Source organism: Falco naumanni, chromosome 5, assembly GCF_017639655.2.
Source record: "Falco naumanni isolate bFalNau1 chromosome 5, bFalNau1.pat, whole genome shotgun sequence".
In the NCBI taxonomy this organism is placed as follows: domain Eukaryota; kingdom Metazoa; phylum Chordata; class Aves; order Falconiformes; family Falconidae; genus Falco; species Falco naumanni.
Window position 1 is genome coordinate 38,250,972 of NC_054058.1, and position 15,921 is coordinate 38,266,892.

Here is a 15,921-nt window from a genome sequence, read left to right on the forward strand (position 1 = left end):
CGGGGCTCGAGGGGCCGCGCGCGGCGGCAGCTACCCGTTGGGGCGGGCGCTGTGGTCGCGGCTGTCGGCGGCGGGAGCCGGGCTGGCGCGCGGGGCGGGGCGGGGCCGGCAGCGCCGCGCTGGGAAAGCGCTACGGCCGTGTTAGCGCTGGGGCTGTGGGGTGCGGGCGGCCTCGTGTTCTTGAGCCCAGAAGGTGCCCTCCGCGCTCGGAGGTCAGCAGGGTGCAGCCCTCTGGGAAGCGGCTCTCACGCTCGGGGTACCAAGCGCTGTCGTTTTCTCCTCCTGATGTGAAGGAGCCGCCGTGGGCCGCGTTGCCGTGCCGGTGGAAACATCCTGGCTCTGCGCAAGGCTGTTTAGCAGACACGGGGAGGCCTGTCTTCTAAACGTGTACAAGGCTTGTTTCCTTTAAACTTTGTTTGGCTTGTGCTTCTGCAAGGGGATTTGTGTGACGAGTGCTGTGCTTTGCTAAATTGGAGACTGGGGATGAATTTCCACGGAACTCCAGAGAGCTCTCCGGGGAAGGAGGGGTTACGGAGCTGTATTGGGGTAAGAGCACGCTGAATTGGCTGTGTGAAAACCCACCTGCTTGGCATTAACCACAGCTGGCTGAGGCGCTGGCCTGCAGCTCAGCATTTGCATCAGGCAGTGTGTGTGGTGGTGGTCTTTATTCAGAAACTCTACAGTTGTGAAAGAACGAGACAAAATGAACTGGCCCGGCACAAAAATACAAGAACACATATAAACTTACATATATAATACGTATAAAGAGCAAATTGACTTCTTCAGAAGTGCTGATATGAAACATTTTGAAGTACTAGTGAAGGTAAAAAAAAAATCAAAATCTGTCATTGTTCCACCTTGTTTCCCTGTTCATGGTGATTTCCAAGGTGTAACTTTGAAGTGTCAGAAATGCAAAAAATAAACTGAACTGTAGGAACTCACAGTGTTAAATGAGAGTAGAGGGGATGGGAATAGATGAAAGCACTCCCTCAGCTCTCTTGATTGCTGTTGTGATGACAGCAGCAGGCAGGGAGCCTGCAAGTACCCAGTGCGAGGTGAAAATGGTGATGGATTTACTGCCCTTCCAGGGAGAGCAGCAGCAAAATATATCGCCATGATAATTCCTGAGCTCGCTGGTTTCCATCTGGTCTGGATGCAGCCTCTCTGATTTGTAGTCCCAATGCTGGTTGCAGCAGGTCAGCCTTGCAGCAAAGTGAACCTCCTTTGTTTTAGGAAAAAGAATGCTACCACATCAAAGAGCTTGGGCTTTGGAAGGACAGCAGCGCCAACTGCAAAATGGAACTCATGGCTGCAATCATGACCAGACCTCCCTCTGTCTTGCTGGTTGGAAAGCCCAGCTGGGTGTGCTCACAGTGGAAATGCTGACGTACCAGAGCATCTGTCACTGGATTCCAAGTGTGCCATTTCCTCTGCTTCCAGAACAATGAGGAAAGTGAGAGGAAATCCAAACAAACTCGCTGTGTGACAGGGAAAGGAGAGGAAACCTGAAACAATTCACTGGGCAGCAGTGGAAATGAAACTGCTGCATCCCACTGTGCTCAGGAGCAATGACTTTAAAATAATAAATTAAATGTTAAAATACCACAACCAACAAGAAAAAACCTCCGAGAAACACCCAGTGTAGATGCTAGTTATGACCATATGTTTCAAAAATTACGTCAGTCTGAGCTGTGAACTTGCTATCATTAGTGCTAAAAGGTTAAGCTTGGCCAGAACTTAGACATGAACCCTTGTAAGGGTCACTGGGATGACTCAGGAAATGGAGTCAGGGATGTGACAGGAAGTCACTGCTTGCAGTTCTTTGTTGAATTCATTGCCCATCTAATACTGTAGGTGCTGTTTTGGTGGGGAGCAGGGTGGAGCAATTCTGTTCTGGTAAAATTCCGGTTTGGGTAATTCCCTTTTGTCAGCAGATGTATTTGAATAAAAGTTCCCACCTGTCCTAAACTGCTCTTGGGAGCACTCGTGATAAAAGAAGTACTGCTTCTAAATGGTGATTCCCTTTTTGTGCTTTTCAGCACAGTACACTGCAGATTATATTGGATTTAGAAATTTTCACTCTAGGGCTTTTAGACTCAGCTTTTGACCAAATATGTTCCTAGCCCTACTGCATGTTACAAGCTGTCTTCCTTAAGGGGGACAGGGTGGGAGCATCCACAGCAGATGAATTTTAGTGCAGGTATAAGGCAAACTATTTCATAAGGGATGCATAATAAGACAGGATGTACAGCGTGTATGGTAAATGGTCCTGTCTACCCACTGAGATGCCTAGAGAGAGGCTGTTGGGATATCCTGATTCCCTGACTATATTCGGGATTCTTTGTCACAGGCATCTTTTATTATGCTTTCAAAACATGCTATGGGACTTTATGTTAAAATGATATTTGCGTTTCTGCTTCACTATTGAATCATTTCTCCCTGCAGCAGGGGAATTTATTTTCAATAAAAGGGAAGTAAAAATGGCATCAGGAGGCCAGGCTTTATAACTGCCAACCCAGGCTAAACATCAAATCACATGTACTCTTCTCCCCCTGCTGCCTAGCTACCAAAGGAAGGGTTGTTCCACCAGCACATCTACTACTTTGAAGGGTAAATAGCATAACTACTAGCAAAAAAAAGCTGCTTATCAAAGACACTTCCCCCAAATGTTGCTTGTGACTCTAAGGGAGTCATGATATTGGAACTAAGCCAATACTGATGCTGGACTAGGTGCACCCCTGTCCCAGCCCAGGTCACTTGCTTCTAGTGCTTTCTTGGTACCAGCTCTGGTGGTCATCTGACCCAGCAGTGAGCTGTTTCAGTGAGCAAAAGGAGTAAGAAATTAATCTTACCCCCAAATACGGTAGATTTCTGCCAGCACAGCTCCCAGAGCTGGCTCTCCAGGATATTGCATGAGATCCAGTGCTGACTTCATGGGAAGAGACAGGACAGTATGTCTGGAGCTGAGTGAGGAGGATTTGACCACCTCCTGCCCTGTCTGCTAGCTGCTAGATCAAGTGTATCTGAGGTGTGAGGGCACAGACTTAGACTCACAGGACAACCTAGCTTAGAAGGTGTCCAAGAGCACTGAATGGGTTTTGGAGCAAACTAAGTCACATTGCTCCTGTGACTTGTCTAGGACTACAGATCTTCCAGCCTGTGGGCCCCACTGTCTGCCGGAGCCTCCCTTTGCATTCCTAGCAAAACCTGGAGAGGGAAGTGTGGTAGCTTGGGCTCAATTACATGTGCACAGCAGCACTCTGCAACAACCCAAATCCTGACTTTGAGGGGTTAGCCTACAGGAAAACAGAACAGAAGCAGGATTTTTTGCCTGTGTGGCTGAGACTGGAAGCAAAAGTATCTGATTCATCACCAGCTGCTAAAACAGTGGCTGTGATTGCAGTGCTGGACTGTGCTGAGAAGAGCAAACCAACCCTTGTGAGCTATCAAATTTAGATCTTTCTGCTAGTCAGATTAGTTCATTCAGAGCTGTTGTTGTTCCTGTGTTGTCCCCTCTGTGTGGACATGTGGATGAAGCTGCATTGCCAGAAAACTGGGGAGGAGGTAGGAGAAGTATGTTATATAATTTTCTCTGTGATGACAAAACGGGGCATCTCAGAAGTATGGTTAAGTGGTAACTGATCTGATGGAGTTAGCTGGTGATACGCTGGAGCACTAGGGAAAATTTTGCATCATGTCTGCCTTTGCATAGCGTGCAGTTCACACTCTAAAACCATACTTACATGCCCATACATATGTGCCTCTGCATCTGTGTCAGAGACCAATATCCACAGCATACATGGGCTAGTGTGCACACCAGGATATATACTGACAGAGACAAACACATAAACTCATACACAAATGCCAGCTCTGTTGCATGGAGCTGATGACCTCACTTTTCATACTTGCCTTCTGAACATGTCCAGCTGCTCATATTGATCCCCTAGCTCCAGTGCCTGGAGCATGAAATCGAGCAGGGTGAGCCAGGGGGCAGAAATGTGATCACATGCAGGTGTGCAGAAACACATTGACACAAAAGTGCTTCATATTAATTTAATCGAACCAGTAGTGTATTTGTTCATTTCTGGCAAACAGGCATGGGCTTTACAAGCATCTGACTCACACTCTGAAGGATCAAAACTTTTGTTCTTATGTGTAAAAACAAATGTTGATGTGACAAGAGGAAGAGACAAAAAGGACAAGGGTTCAAGCTTTGTGAGATGAAGTGTTGCTCTTCCTAAGAGTTTGATCGATGTTTTAGAATTACAGAGTGGGTTTCCTGATAATTTTAATTCATGTATCTGCAGGGGAGTTTCTCTTACCCGTTGAGGCATACTTGTGGAGGTGAAATTATCCCTGCATTAACTCCTTCAGTTGTCTCAAGCTAGTTTCTGGGGTTTCTGCCTTATACCTCTTCCAGGTACTGACATGATCCCTGTCATCACAGTACTTGAGCACTTTTCAATATTTGTCCCAGAAACATCCTTGTGAGGCAGGGAAGTGCTACTATCCCCATTTTTAGACAGAGAACCGAGGCACTGAAAGGTCAAAAATCATAAAGGACGTATTTAGCAGATCAGTCACTCGAAACAGGGTCCCAGTCCTTCCTCCTGTTTCATAAGCGCTCTGCCTCTGAATCATCCTATTCCTCTGCACCCCTCTTGAGTGTTAGTACCAGTACATATTTTGCTAGCACAAAGCCTTCCCTGGGAAGCATTAGTAGGAGTATGTGTAGCTCTCCATGAGTGCTGCCTCCTCCCTCACAGACGAACCGCTGTGGGTCTCACAGGCTGCTCAACTGCATGGAGAGTGGTACTCCCACCTCTCAGATGTGCTCCCATAACAGCTGGGCTCCAGCTCAGACCAGTAACACCAACCTATGCTTCTGTCCTTGCTGCAATAGATAACTGCTTTCTTCCACCAGTGCCCTGAGGCAGGCTCTCATCCCAGGGTCACTGACCTGTCCTTCTCCCTGTTTTTGTTCTGCAGATCTGTTGTCACTCATTGACCGTGTTTCACCTATTTTATAACTACTGGCATTCAGGCCATGCTTTCCTTTTTGTACATGGACTTGCCCTCCCTCACAGCCAAAGAACTTGCTCTCACATGCCACAGACTTGCTTTGCCTCTAAGAACAGCTTCTTTCCTTTGGAGCAGAGGCCTCCTTTTTAAAAGAAAAAAAAACCCCAAACATATTTAAATACAATATCAAAACCTTAAAAATAATCCTGTAAATATGTAAATAAATAGAACACAAACATCACAGTTCTCAGCCTAGAGAGGTTTCTTCAAAAGGGATTACGATTTCTGGCCCTGCTGTTTCACCCTGGGATGATGAGCCATCCACACAGGCTGTCATATATGGACCTGCTTCCTTCAACAGCCTTTCCAGATGTACCTTGGTAATGGGACTGTACTTCACTGGAAGCTGGCAGCTGCTGGCTTTTTGAGGGTAGCCCAGCCCCCTTTTACCACTTACAAATTCATATATTATTTACGAATCAAGTTCAATCAGCACTAGGACTGCAGGGATTTCATCAGCCTCCTGACCCACTTATTTTTTTGCTGCCTTGGGGAATCAGAGCCAAGGAGATGGCTGGAGAAACATGGGTCTGAGGAATGGCCACCTACTCCTGCCATTAGGCTTTGGGATCTGCTTCTGTCTACACAATAGTCCGTGTGTCCATCATATTCTCCAACTTTAATCAGGTGGCTGCTGTCGGTGGAGTGTGCGTGTGTGTAAGCTTTAGCTTCCGATCAGGAAGGAGTTTGTGTTCAGATATAGGTAAGGCACATGAGAGATGTGATAATCTGTTTGGATTAGCACCACCAATATTATGACAGCAACAGGTAGCAGTGCTAATGGTGACAATTAATAATGTAATGTCTCCAAGACCAGTTCGTAACTATGGGACAAACACGGTTTCAGCTGGATGGCCTTGGGATCTCAGCAGTTGTTTTAGCACTCAAGTTGAGTCTCCTTGTGCATGGGGAAAGCTTTGTCCTGGACTCAAGAAGTTCACAGACTTCATCCATTGCCCTGGTGCAGGTCTCAAGGTTGGCAGCCAGCTTCTGGATTTTGGCTTTCAGCACAGCCTGGCTCACTTTTGTGACCTCCTTTGTGTATTCTGGCACGAGGAAGCTGTGAGAGCCGCAGAAGACCATGAAGCAGACGGAGTTATACAGCAAGATGGAGGCCCTCTTCTCCGACTGGCACAGTGTGGGGTCCCCTGGGCCCTGCCCCCGGCGGAGGAACTCCAGGCAGCCAAGGATTTCCCTCATCTGTTTCCGACAAGTCATTGCAATTTCCTGCACCTTCTTCACCTCCCGGGAATTGCAGAGCACTAAGGAGAGATCGGAGGTGATGCTGACAGCCCCCCCAGCAGTGGCCAGGCCCAGACCCACAGCGGATGCCAGGAGAGAGGCTCCCAGCGTTGCTGGGCTCAGGGACAGCCCCACAATGGCTGTGACTGCTCCCGCGGCTGTCAGGGTGCTCCCGCTGATGTTGGCAATCAGGGACCTTTTGCGGAGCTTGCTGAGTTTACGAGCCGCCTTGTGAAGGTGAGCAATCTGGCCACGTAGCCTCCGTCTCTGATCCAGCAGTGCTGTGTGGAAGTGGTGTGTGGGGTCTAGTGTCTGGGGGAAGGCAGTACCATTTCTCTCCATGGTCTCTGTCCAGGAACAGAAAAAGCTGGGTTGGGATTTATGTTAAACACCCCCATGAGACATGCTCAGCCCGGACCACCATTTCAAGGATGGCATCCAGCCAATTTTTTTTCTTCACTCAGCTATACAAAGGGTTTGCTGTCTGCACACACATACACACTCACGTACACACACATGTGCACGTACGCACTTGTACATTAAATTACCATATTCCACTGTAACTTTCAGACAGAGGAACTCTTGAATGTTTTTCTTGTTCCCCAAGAGGACTAAAATATCTTAAGGGCTGGGGTCAGAGGTGCTGTTGTTACTACCTCTGTGAAGACACAAAGTGTCTCTTCCAACCCTGAGGACAGAAATTACCTAGAGATTGAGTGACTCAGTTCCCAGAGTAGTAATGCTGCCAGAACTACTGTGTGGTCCCCATGATAAGATTCAGAGGATCTGCAGTATTCAAGGGCATCTTTCACAAGAAAGGCCATGCACTGAGAGGGTGAAAGCCACCCATCCCAGGCTGCTATTTAGGGGTCATTTCCCATTAAAGAAGGATAGAGAGAAACTGCTGAGGGGAGTCAACGTCTGTTTTTTCCATCTAGGAGGTGAGAGGCTTATTGATGCCTCAGATGGGTATTGTGAACATCCTTCCTTTCTTTAAGCCTAAGCAACTCAAGGTCCTGCAGCATTTTTTTCCTATTTTAACCTGGTCTGCACAATGGTGCGAACCCTTATTCTGTGGTGCTTAGTCCAGCCTGAGGTGGTGGATCTCCAGTGACAGTGGCAGGGAGGCCTATGGACCTTGTTTAAGAGGTTCATGAAGGGCACACCAGAAAAATGAGCCCACTTTCAGCGCACACTCCCTTGGGGATGGGGCAATAGGGGAAATACAGGCACCTGTGAATAGAAACTGCCTGAAAACTGCTGGCTATGGCAACCTTCACTGGCAAGATAGCAGGAGAGTGTCTTCCCTTCTAGAAGGTGAATCTTCCGGGTTTTGGTGCTAGGCAATTTCTGTTTGCTCCCTCTGTTCTGTGTCATGTCACAAGGGTAGAAAAAATATTCTAATAAGTATTTGCAGGTTGCTCTAAGGCTGCAAAGTGCTTTACAAAGGAAGCCAGCATCCTTAACACTGCTTACATATACAGCAACTGGACGAGGGAGGCAACAGAAGTGATGTAGCATTGCCTGCTGTCTGGTGGAAGCAGAACTTTTGTGCTCCACCACACTGCACTGTGCACAGAGCTGTGCTGCCTCTGCACCTAGCAAAGTCTAGCCATAGAGCTAAGAAGCTTTTTGCAGTCCATAATGCCCTCCTAGCCAAAAGAAGTCTCTGCAGCAGAAAAAAACCCTGTCCCAGAGCAAATTAAACAAAACTATTCATTGCTGCAGCCACCTTTGCAGTTCTAAGTCTTCGGTGGTGGTGGTGCCTGATCCCTCACACGGACACACTGCATAGTTAGGATCCTTGGGGATTTCATTCTGCAGAATCCCTGTGTTTGAGAAGGAGGAAGCCTCCTACTATAAAGAGTCTTTCCATCCCAAAGTGTGTAAGTAAATAATTCTCACGGCAATTTTCTTCCCTTCTGCTTGTCCTAATCCATCTCACACAGAATCCTTTAGGACCTACCCCTATGCCATTCAGAACAATGACCCCAGTCTCTTTTGGTATCATCAGGCCATTTGAGCCACTTAGTACATTGTGCTTTTCTTAGCTGGAGGCAGTGTCCTCTCATTTTTTATGCTATAGTCAGAGATTAAGCTGAAAGCACAAGGGCTAACACTAAGCTAAACGGATACTGGCATTGAAATTAGTAATGAGTGTAACATCAATAACTTAACAAGAGATCAATATGATGATCATTAAATACATTGATTCCTGTAGCCTCTTAACAATTTGTTCTGCAGATTTTCTTGCTGAGAACAGTCTTAGGTAATAACAATGATCATCTCACTTGGTTAAAAGAACAGTCATTCAATATATAGCATAAGCTGTACAATGATGCATATCTTTTGAATATACTGATTTATGCCAGCATAAAGGAAAACAAAACCAACTCCTGCTCTTAAAGAAAAACCTCCCCAACAATAAAGGCATACATTGCTCCAAACCTGCAAATGCTTTCCTAATATAGTACTCAGAAACACTTGAAAAAAACACTGGTTCAGACTTACCTTTAGTTTCCAGCTGACCTCCCCAAAGACAAATTTGATCTGTTTCTGGAGGAGACCAATTTATAGCTCCTGTGGACCAATTGCTGTGATGGGAATGCTTTGCCTCATACTGGGAGTTTGCCATTTCCTGCTCTCCCTTGTGCAGAAGGATGTGACATACTGGAAAGTGACCTGCAGGACAGCGAGCACACATCATGTTCAGGAAACGATCCCTGCAAATGAACATTGTGTGTTCGCTTTTCCTGAAGTGTAGGGGGAAAAAAATTTTAAAATCTCAGCCTATTTCTGGTGCTGAGCTAGTGCAGTCATTCCCCCAGGGAACAGTTGCCTTTCCTTTCCCTGAAATAGCAACTGACTTTACTCTGTGCTGGAGCTGCCAATTGCTTGATGACTGAAGAGTCCCCCTGCCACATGTCTTGAGCTAGTGGAACCTCAGTCAGGCAGCTACTTCATTCAAGGTCAGTTTACTTTTGAAATCCCAGTTCTTTGGGACAATTGTGTGACTGGCTGGAGCACAGCAGTGCTGTGCGAGTGCTGCAGTGGTGCTCTGCTTGTTAAAAGGGAAGCAGCTCTACAGCAAGATGATTGCTCTGAACTCCCATCCCTTCTCCTTCGGAGAAGGTAAAACCACGCAGCATCCTGCAAAAGGAGTGTTCTCCCTGTGTTTTTGCTGTTTCTTACCATGGACACCATGGTAGTTGAGAAACAACCGTGTTGTTTTCCTAAGGTGCCTGCCCAGCCACCAATGATCCGAAAGAAAGGGTCATTGGGGTGCCCTCTTTTGCTGCCTGCTGTTTCTTGGCAGTTGTGCCCACATACAGATGTGGCCAGAGGGAGGAAGTGATGAAGGTGGTGGGGAGGAACAGCCTAAGTGACACTCCTGGCGCTGCTTTTCACACTGAGCCAGGGCCGGCTTTAATCAAAGACAGAATCTTTGGATGGGTTCAGGAAAAAAAGGATTTTTTGGTGGCACTAAGTGGTGCAGCACACCTTAGACCAAAGTAGCATGTGTCCTTATTGACACAGGGCCTGTGGTTGCCAGATATCAGTTTTGAGCAGTTCTGCTTGAAGATGGGCCATCTGTTTCTCTTCAGGGCTGTTTGTTGACAGGGAACCTCTGATTGTGCCCTAGTGTCCCCCTGGTCTGGCTAATCTGAAGGCTACCTAGCTGTCAGTGAGTGGTGAGGCTTTACTGTTGAATGTGTGAGGTGCGTAGCCACACAATTGCTGGAGCTGACCTTAGGAAGGAACCAGGACTGAGAGGCAGCAGGCAGGGAGAGGAGAAGGCTAGGATTATTCATTGCAATGTCAGCTTGGGTTTAGATCATCTTAAAATGACTGTGAAACAGTATATCAAGTGTTTTTCAGAGGTGGGCCTGCGCGAGATGGCACATGAATGAATAAATAAATAGTATTGAAGAGCTACTTTAACTTGTCACAGAACTGAAAAGACAAAACATTATTTTGAAGGTGCTTAAATAAGCAATCTTGGTCAGATGCACTTTGTACATATTGCATGTTGACAGGAAGGTGCATTTTGACGCTGAAAGAAAGTGTGCTTTAGCCCTTCTCTTTGTTTTAGCAAACATATGCTTGAATTGGAGCCCATCTGCCTTGGTGAAGGTTTGCAGTTAATAGACACAAGAGCTCTTTCGCACATTCCCAAATAGAGTATGGGTTTTTATGTAACTGCATATGCATTAGGACTTGTGCCATAGAGGTGTCCTTGTTAGGACAGTGAGTTTTGTTAAAAATGAAATAACACAGAAAAGGAAAAAAAAGGTCTAGAATGAGCCCAAGATGACACTTCGAGAGCTTTAGTTGTTCTTCTTCCTTTCTCAGTGCTCTTCTTTCAATATACTCAGCTGCAAAATGTTGTCAGAAACCCCTGTGATGCTCAGTGCGTGGGCAAGGACATGACTAAATTGCAGAAGAGACGATTAACTCTTTTTGTAGTATTCCCTCATAGAGTTTCCTGCATCCTCAAAGACCTGCACTTTACGCAGTATGAGACGTTCATCTCAGCCTAGGATAGTTTCTCACAGGGATCATCCCTGGGCTCCTTCACCATCTAAAGAGAATGTTTCCCCATAATCCACCCCAATAATGAGGTGCATACCTAGAAAGTAAGGACTTCCCACCACAAACATCAACTTGATTCTGGAAAACAAATGTGTGTCAGAATAAGAAACACTGTTTCCTAGGGAGTTGTCCTGCAGCAGTATGCTGTGATCTCGTTTTGTCCCTACCGACACTTTCACAATCACCCCTTTGGTGAGAGTGCTGGACTTCTCTCCCACTGATAATTACAGAGACCCCCTCCAGCAAAGATGAGCAGGTGGAAATGGAAGCAGGATGTGAGAGGAGCATCTTCTCTGACCGCCTCCCAGGGACTGAAAGACATTTGGCGCCATTAGTGCCACGGTCCAGATGTAAGCGCATCTGATGAGTTACCATGGAGGTCCCAGGGGCCTACCTGGAGTGAATCTTAGCTACCAGGTACGTCAGGACTTGTGGGCCAGGTTTGACCTTCACTGGGGAGTCCTGTAAGCTAGCAGAGGCCTCACGATCCTGCCTGCTGTACTCTGTTACAGTTTCATCATTCTTGATCTGTGAAACACTCGGGCTTGAAGGTGGATGAGGCACAGCAGGTGTTTCACAGCTATCCTGGCCAAAAATGGTCCCTCTGCTCCACCCTTTCCCATCTAGCCACATCCTTTTGCAATGTGCAGAAGCCAGACTCATGCAAAGTCTGCCCTGAAGGCATTTTGTGGGAGCAGATGACCAACAAGGGGAAGGAAGGATGTTTTATTACTTCAGCTCTCTTCCTTCCAGTGGATTTTGGCAGAAAGGACTGATCTTTCTGCTCTTGTCCTCTCCAGCAGAAAGCATGTATGGCAGAAGTGTTTATTCTGAAGCTGTTTGGAGCTACTGCACTGCAATATAACATTTGAACATAAATGTGTAACATTTGAAGCTGGAGTTTCAAAGATACACTTCCTTTATTAACATTGTTTTGATCTAATAATTGAGTACGTTTGAGTAAAATTACATTCAAATTTAATCTTTTTAACAGGGAATTTCTGTGCTTGGTACTTTCACTGGTTCCTGAGGCTAAAAGTTTTTTTTTTTCCTTTCTTTTTCCTGTGGTCAGTTGAATTGGTGACAAATTTTAACTCTTCACAGCAAGACACTCGTTCAGATTCAGTAGGAACTTGAATAGCCCAAAACTGAAACAAATAAAGCAAATTAGATCAAAACAGTCTGCATCAGCTTTTAGTAACCTTACCAGTAGATCCAAATTAATTCTTTGAAAGCATTCCAAAATGACACAGGCTAGTTTGGGCTCTGGTCACCTGTGCGTGTGTGACTTCAGTTAGGTTTGGAGAAAGCTACAAAGAGCAGGGCAGGGTGTGGGGAACAGGACAGCCTGTGGGATGCAAACATCTCTTATTAGTTCCAGTTAAGTAGGATATTAACCAAGTGCATTGACTGTGCCTGTACCTGCTTTGTGAGCAAGTATTCGTGTAACAAAGATACCATCCTAAAGTGCCTTGTCAAAACACTGCCAACCAGTGTCTGCAGAGGTCAAGTATTTATTTAGTCATGGAGCATGGATTTCTGCAATGGACTTAAACAGACCAGCTCATACTGCCATTTGCCACTTTTAATTATATGTTTCAGTGCAGGCTGTATGGCATAAGTCTCTCTTTCTGACACACAAAATGCCAGCTCCCCGCTTGGCCCATATGCCTGCAGTCTTGGCTGTGGCACAGCTGGTGTGAGTGAGTGAGGCCCTATGCATGTTCTGCTCAGACCAGTGCTGCTGGAGGACTTTTCTCTGCTCAGTGTCTCAGCAATTGCAGTAGCAAAGCACAATGAGCAAGTCTGGCTATCCATACCCTCAAGCACTGTAGAGAATAGGGAATTGTTACCATATTTCCAGAACTGCAAAGAAACCTAATGGCTTCCTGAAAAGTAGAAATTAGGTAGCCTGGTTCCTTGTGGCTCTTTTCCTGTGGACTTCTTGATGACTGAGCTCATGTTGCAACAATTCTCTCAAAGGAAACAAGAGTCTGGATTCTTCTCACCTACAAAAATACTTATTTTCGTGAAACTTGCAAGAAGTCGCTATCTTTGAAACCTTAACTGCTTCATCAAATTCTGTCTGAGACTGCCCAGGAAGCTCAGAAGCTACTGATTAACAAAACTGCCAACAGCCCTACTTTGTAACCCTTATTTCTGTAGGGAGCCAGGCTAGAACAATCTCTGTGTTCTGCCACCAAAACACAAGGCACAGATGTCCATGGTTTCTTATTCCCCTTTGACAGTGTGAATTTGGCAGTGTTTAGCCAATCTTTCATTGCATGTACTACTCTCTGATCTTCCCTCTGCCAGGGTGATGTCCATGTCCTCCAGCGCATGAGGAGGAGCTGCTGGTGCGGAAGCCTTTGGTGGCATTTCTGTACCGAATGCTGGTGGGTCTGGGCAGTGCTCCCAGGATGACAGTTTGAACAAGAAGGAAAAGCAGCTCAGTTGGGAAGCATGGCACCAGCAGCATGTCTTAACCAAGAAACTAATGGGCTCGAAAGACTCGGGTGTAAATCCCTAAATCTAGTCTTGGGAGCATTGGTATATGAGATTACCAAGTAGATATAGCATTATTTAGCTAGGAAATTAGAGTGTCTGTTTCCATCAGGCAGCACAGGATAGAGCTTTTACCCAGCTCCCTTATTTGCTCCCTGCTAGTAGCAGTTTGTTGTATGGGTTAGTGATCTCTAACAGAGACATTCTCACTATCACTTGCTCCTCAATTCTTGCTCTTAATCGCTCTGATAAGGCCATTGGTGAGGTAACAAGACTCAGTTTGGAGGCTACCTAGAAAAACTCTAAACTCAGAGGCTTGAGGGCACAAAACAACAATTCAGTAATCAGTCATGGTGGAGGGAAAGGCTAGGAAAATGTACTTTTGGCAGGAAAACTGGATTTGGTATCATCCTGTATTTGCACAATGAAACATTCCTGATCCTGTCTTTGTACTTGTCACTGGCCAAGGCCAGAAAGCTGCAGTGACTGGGTTCACCCCACATCCCTGTGCGCTTCTCCACTAGCTACCCAGGTTGTGGCTGGGCAATGCAATTTCAAATGTGCTAAAAAATGTTCTCTGATATTGAACCAAGAATGTAAAAAATCAAAACAAAAAATCATGAGATGACACAGAGTCTCAGTGCATTGGCATTGTCTGATCTAAGTTTTGTAAAGAAAACAACTTTTTTTACAATTTTTATGAATGCTAGTATTTCTTTTTAAATATATGAAAGAAAAAGAGTTTTAGAATTTTTTTAGAATTGGTGCTTTTACTTGATCTTAATTCTTCTCTTACTTCATCAATTTAACCAACTATTCTATTGTACATAATTTGCAGCTAGTCAAGAGATATATTTCATATTCCTAACAATACATGAGAATTTAATTGAAAAATAAGTTAGATAAGAGAAATGGTAATCAAATTTAAGTATTGGACGCAGACAGATTTGGACAGATTGAGGCTGCATTGCAGGTCTGCATATCAGTTCCATACCAGTTTTACCAATGATGATGACTTTGCGTTGGGAATATTCAGCTCAAAAACCTCAAACTTTATAAAGTTGGATTTAACTTGTCCTGGAATGGTCACAGTCACATGTCGCTGTTACATTCCTTCATCATCAAATAAGACCATTTATCCACAGTCCTTACAGAAACTAGTGCTACATTTCATGAAGATGAACCAAAACTTGAAAGTTTTGAACTGTGATGAAAGACCAGATCCTGGACACCTCTGGAACACTTGCAAGACCCGTTGTGGGGGCTTTGGTTTTGTTTGAACTATTATTAATTTCATATGGTTAAACTTTTACTAACAGGATTAAGGTTCAGCAGAAACATTCCATTTGAGAAATGCACTGTGATGAAAACAAAACCATGAAGTTCATTATCTTGATTAACTCTCCCATCTGGCACTGTAGAAACATGACAGAAACGCAAGAGCCTAAAGAAGTCCAACTGAAGTTGAAAACTTACTTTGAAATTCAGAGAGGGGTGCACCTCGCCTAATTTCAGCCCTCTTCAGAGGTTCATGTGGAGCCAGTTTATTCACTTACTGAAGCTCCCTCTAGAGCCAGGAGAAGAATCAGGCATACCCAAAGGCTGGTTCAGTCCATCTCTTTTAGACACCTGCTCTAGAATGTCTGACTTATTATAGATGGCAATTCTTTATCCCTCTCCTGCCCTGCTTGATGTCCCCCAAGTTTGTCAGGTTTATGCTCCAATTTCAAATGTGCTGTCCCACAGAAACTGTTCTAGGCCAAAGATGGTCCCTGTAAAACCCAGCACTTGGTGTCCTGCAGTGCTAGTAGAAGATGCTATTGTGGAAGAGTGTAGGTGGCAGTGATACATCCCTGCCTGTCCCCTACAATAACAGGCCCCTCTTGCCCACGAATTTATCTGGTACCTTTTGACCCTGCTGACACCAGTTGTCTCCACTGCCTGCTGCAAGCATAAAGCCCAGAAGTTCCCAGTTACTCAAGGCATAAAGAACTATTTTCTTTTGCCTGTTTTCAGCTAATGTACTCCTTCCTTTCACAGAGTAAGCCTTATGCTACCTGTATGGGATCAGGGAAGGAAAAGACCATGGCTTTGATGATCCTGCACTGCATGGTGCATGGCGTGTGGCCCCTCTTCATGCTTGTGGGTGACAAGCTGTCAGTCACATTCTCAAGATTAGCAGAGGACATGTATAAACCAGACATGTACAGAAGAACACAGGGTTTTGCAGAGCTGCACTTGGGAATGCAAAGAAAATGTGTGATGGATAACATCGATGCATCACAGTCCTAACGGTTTCTTCTAGGTCCAGGGAGACTAAGATTCAGTTTTAAATGGCTGAGTCTGAACTGGAAAAAGCACCATTTCAAATCATTATTATTTTTGTCAAGTCAGGACTTTTATTTTCAGGTCAGGTCTTCCATTCTCAAAATATGAAACTACAAGGTGATTCCTCTTGGTAACCCACCAGGGCTGAGAAAAATGATCAGAAACATTTTG

General features: G+C 45.4%; 1 protein-coding gene across 1 annotated transcript; it reads right to left on the minus strand.

Annotated features, from left to right (window-relative positions):
* Positions 1-4,039: 4,039 nt before the first annotated feature.
* APOLD1 (apolipoprotein L domain containing 1) lies at positions 4,040-8,931 on the minus strand. Its single transcript, XM_040596781.1, has 2 exons — positions 8,836-8,931; positions 4,040-6,671 (listed from the first exon to the last, which is right to left on the minus strand). The coding sequence occupies exon 2, from the start codon at positions 6,664-6,666 to the stop codon at positions 5,926-5,928; it is 741 nt and encodes a 246-aa protein (XP_040452715.1). The 5' UTR covers positions 6,667-6,671; positions 8,836-8,931; the 3' UTR covers positions 4,040-5,925.
* Positions 8,932-15,921: the final 6,990 nt, after the last annotated feature.

Bases quoted from the DNA above. Each gene is read 5' to 3' on its own strand.
- APOLD1 (XM_040596781.1), bottom strand. From the start codon at position 6,666: ATGGAGAGAAATGGTACTGCCTTCCCCCAGACACTAGACCCCACACAC.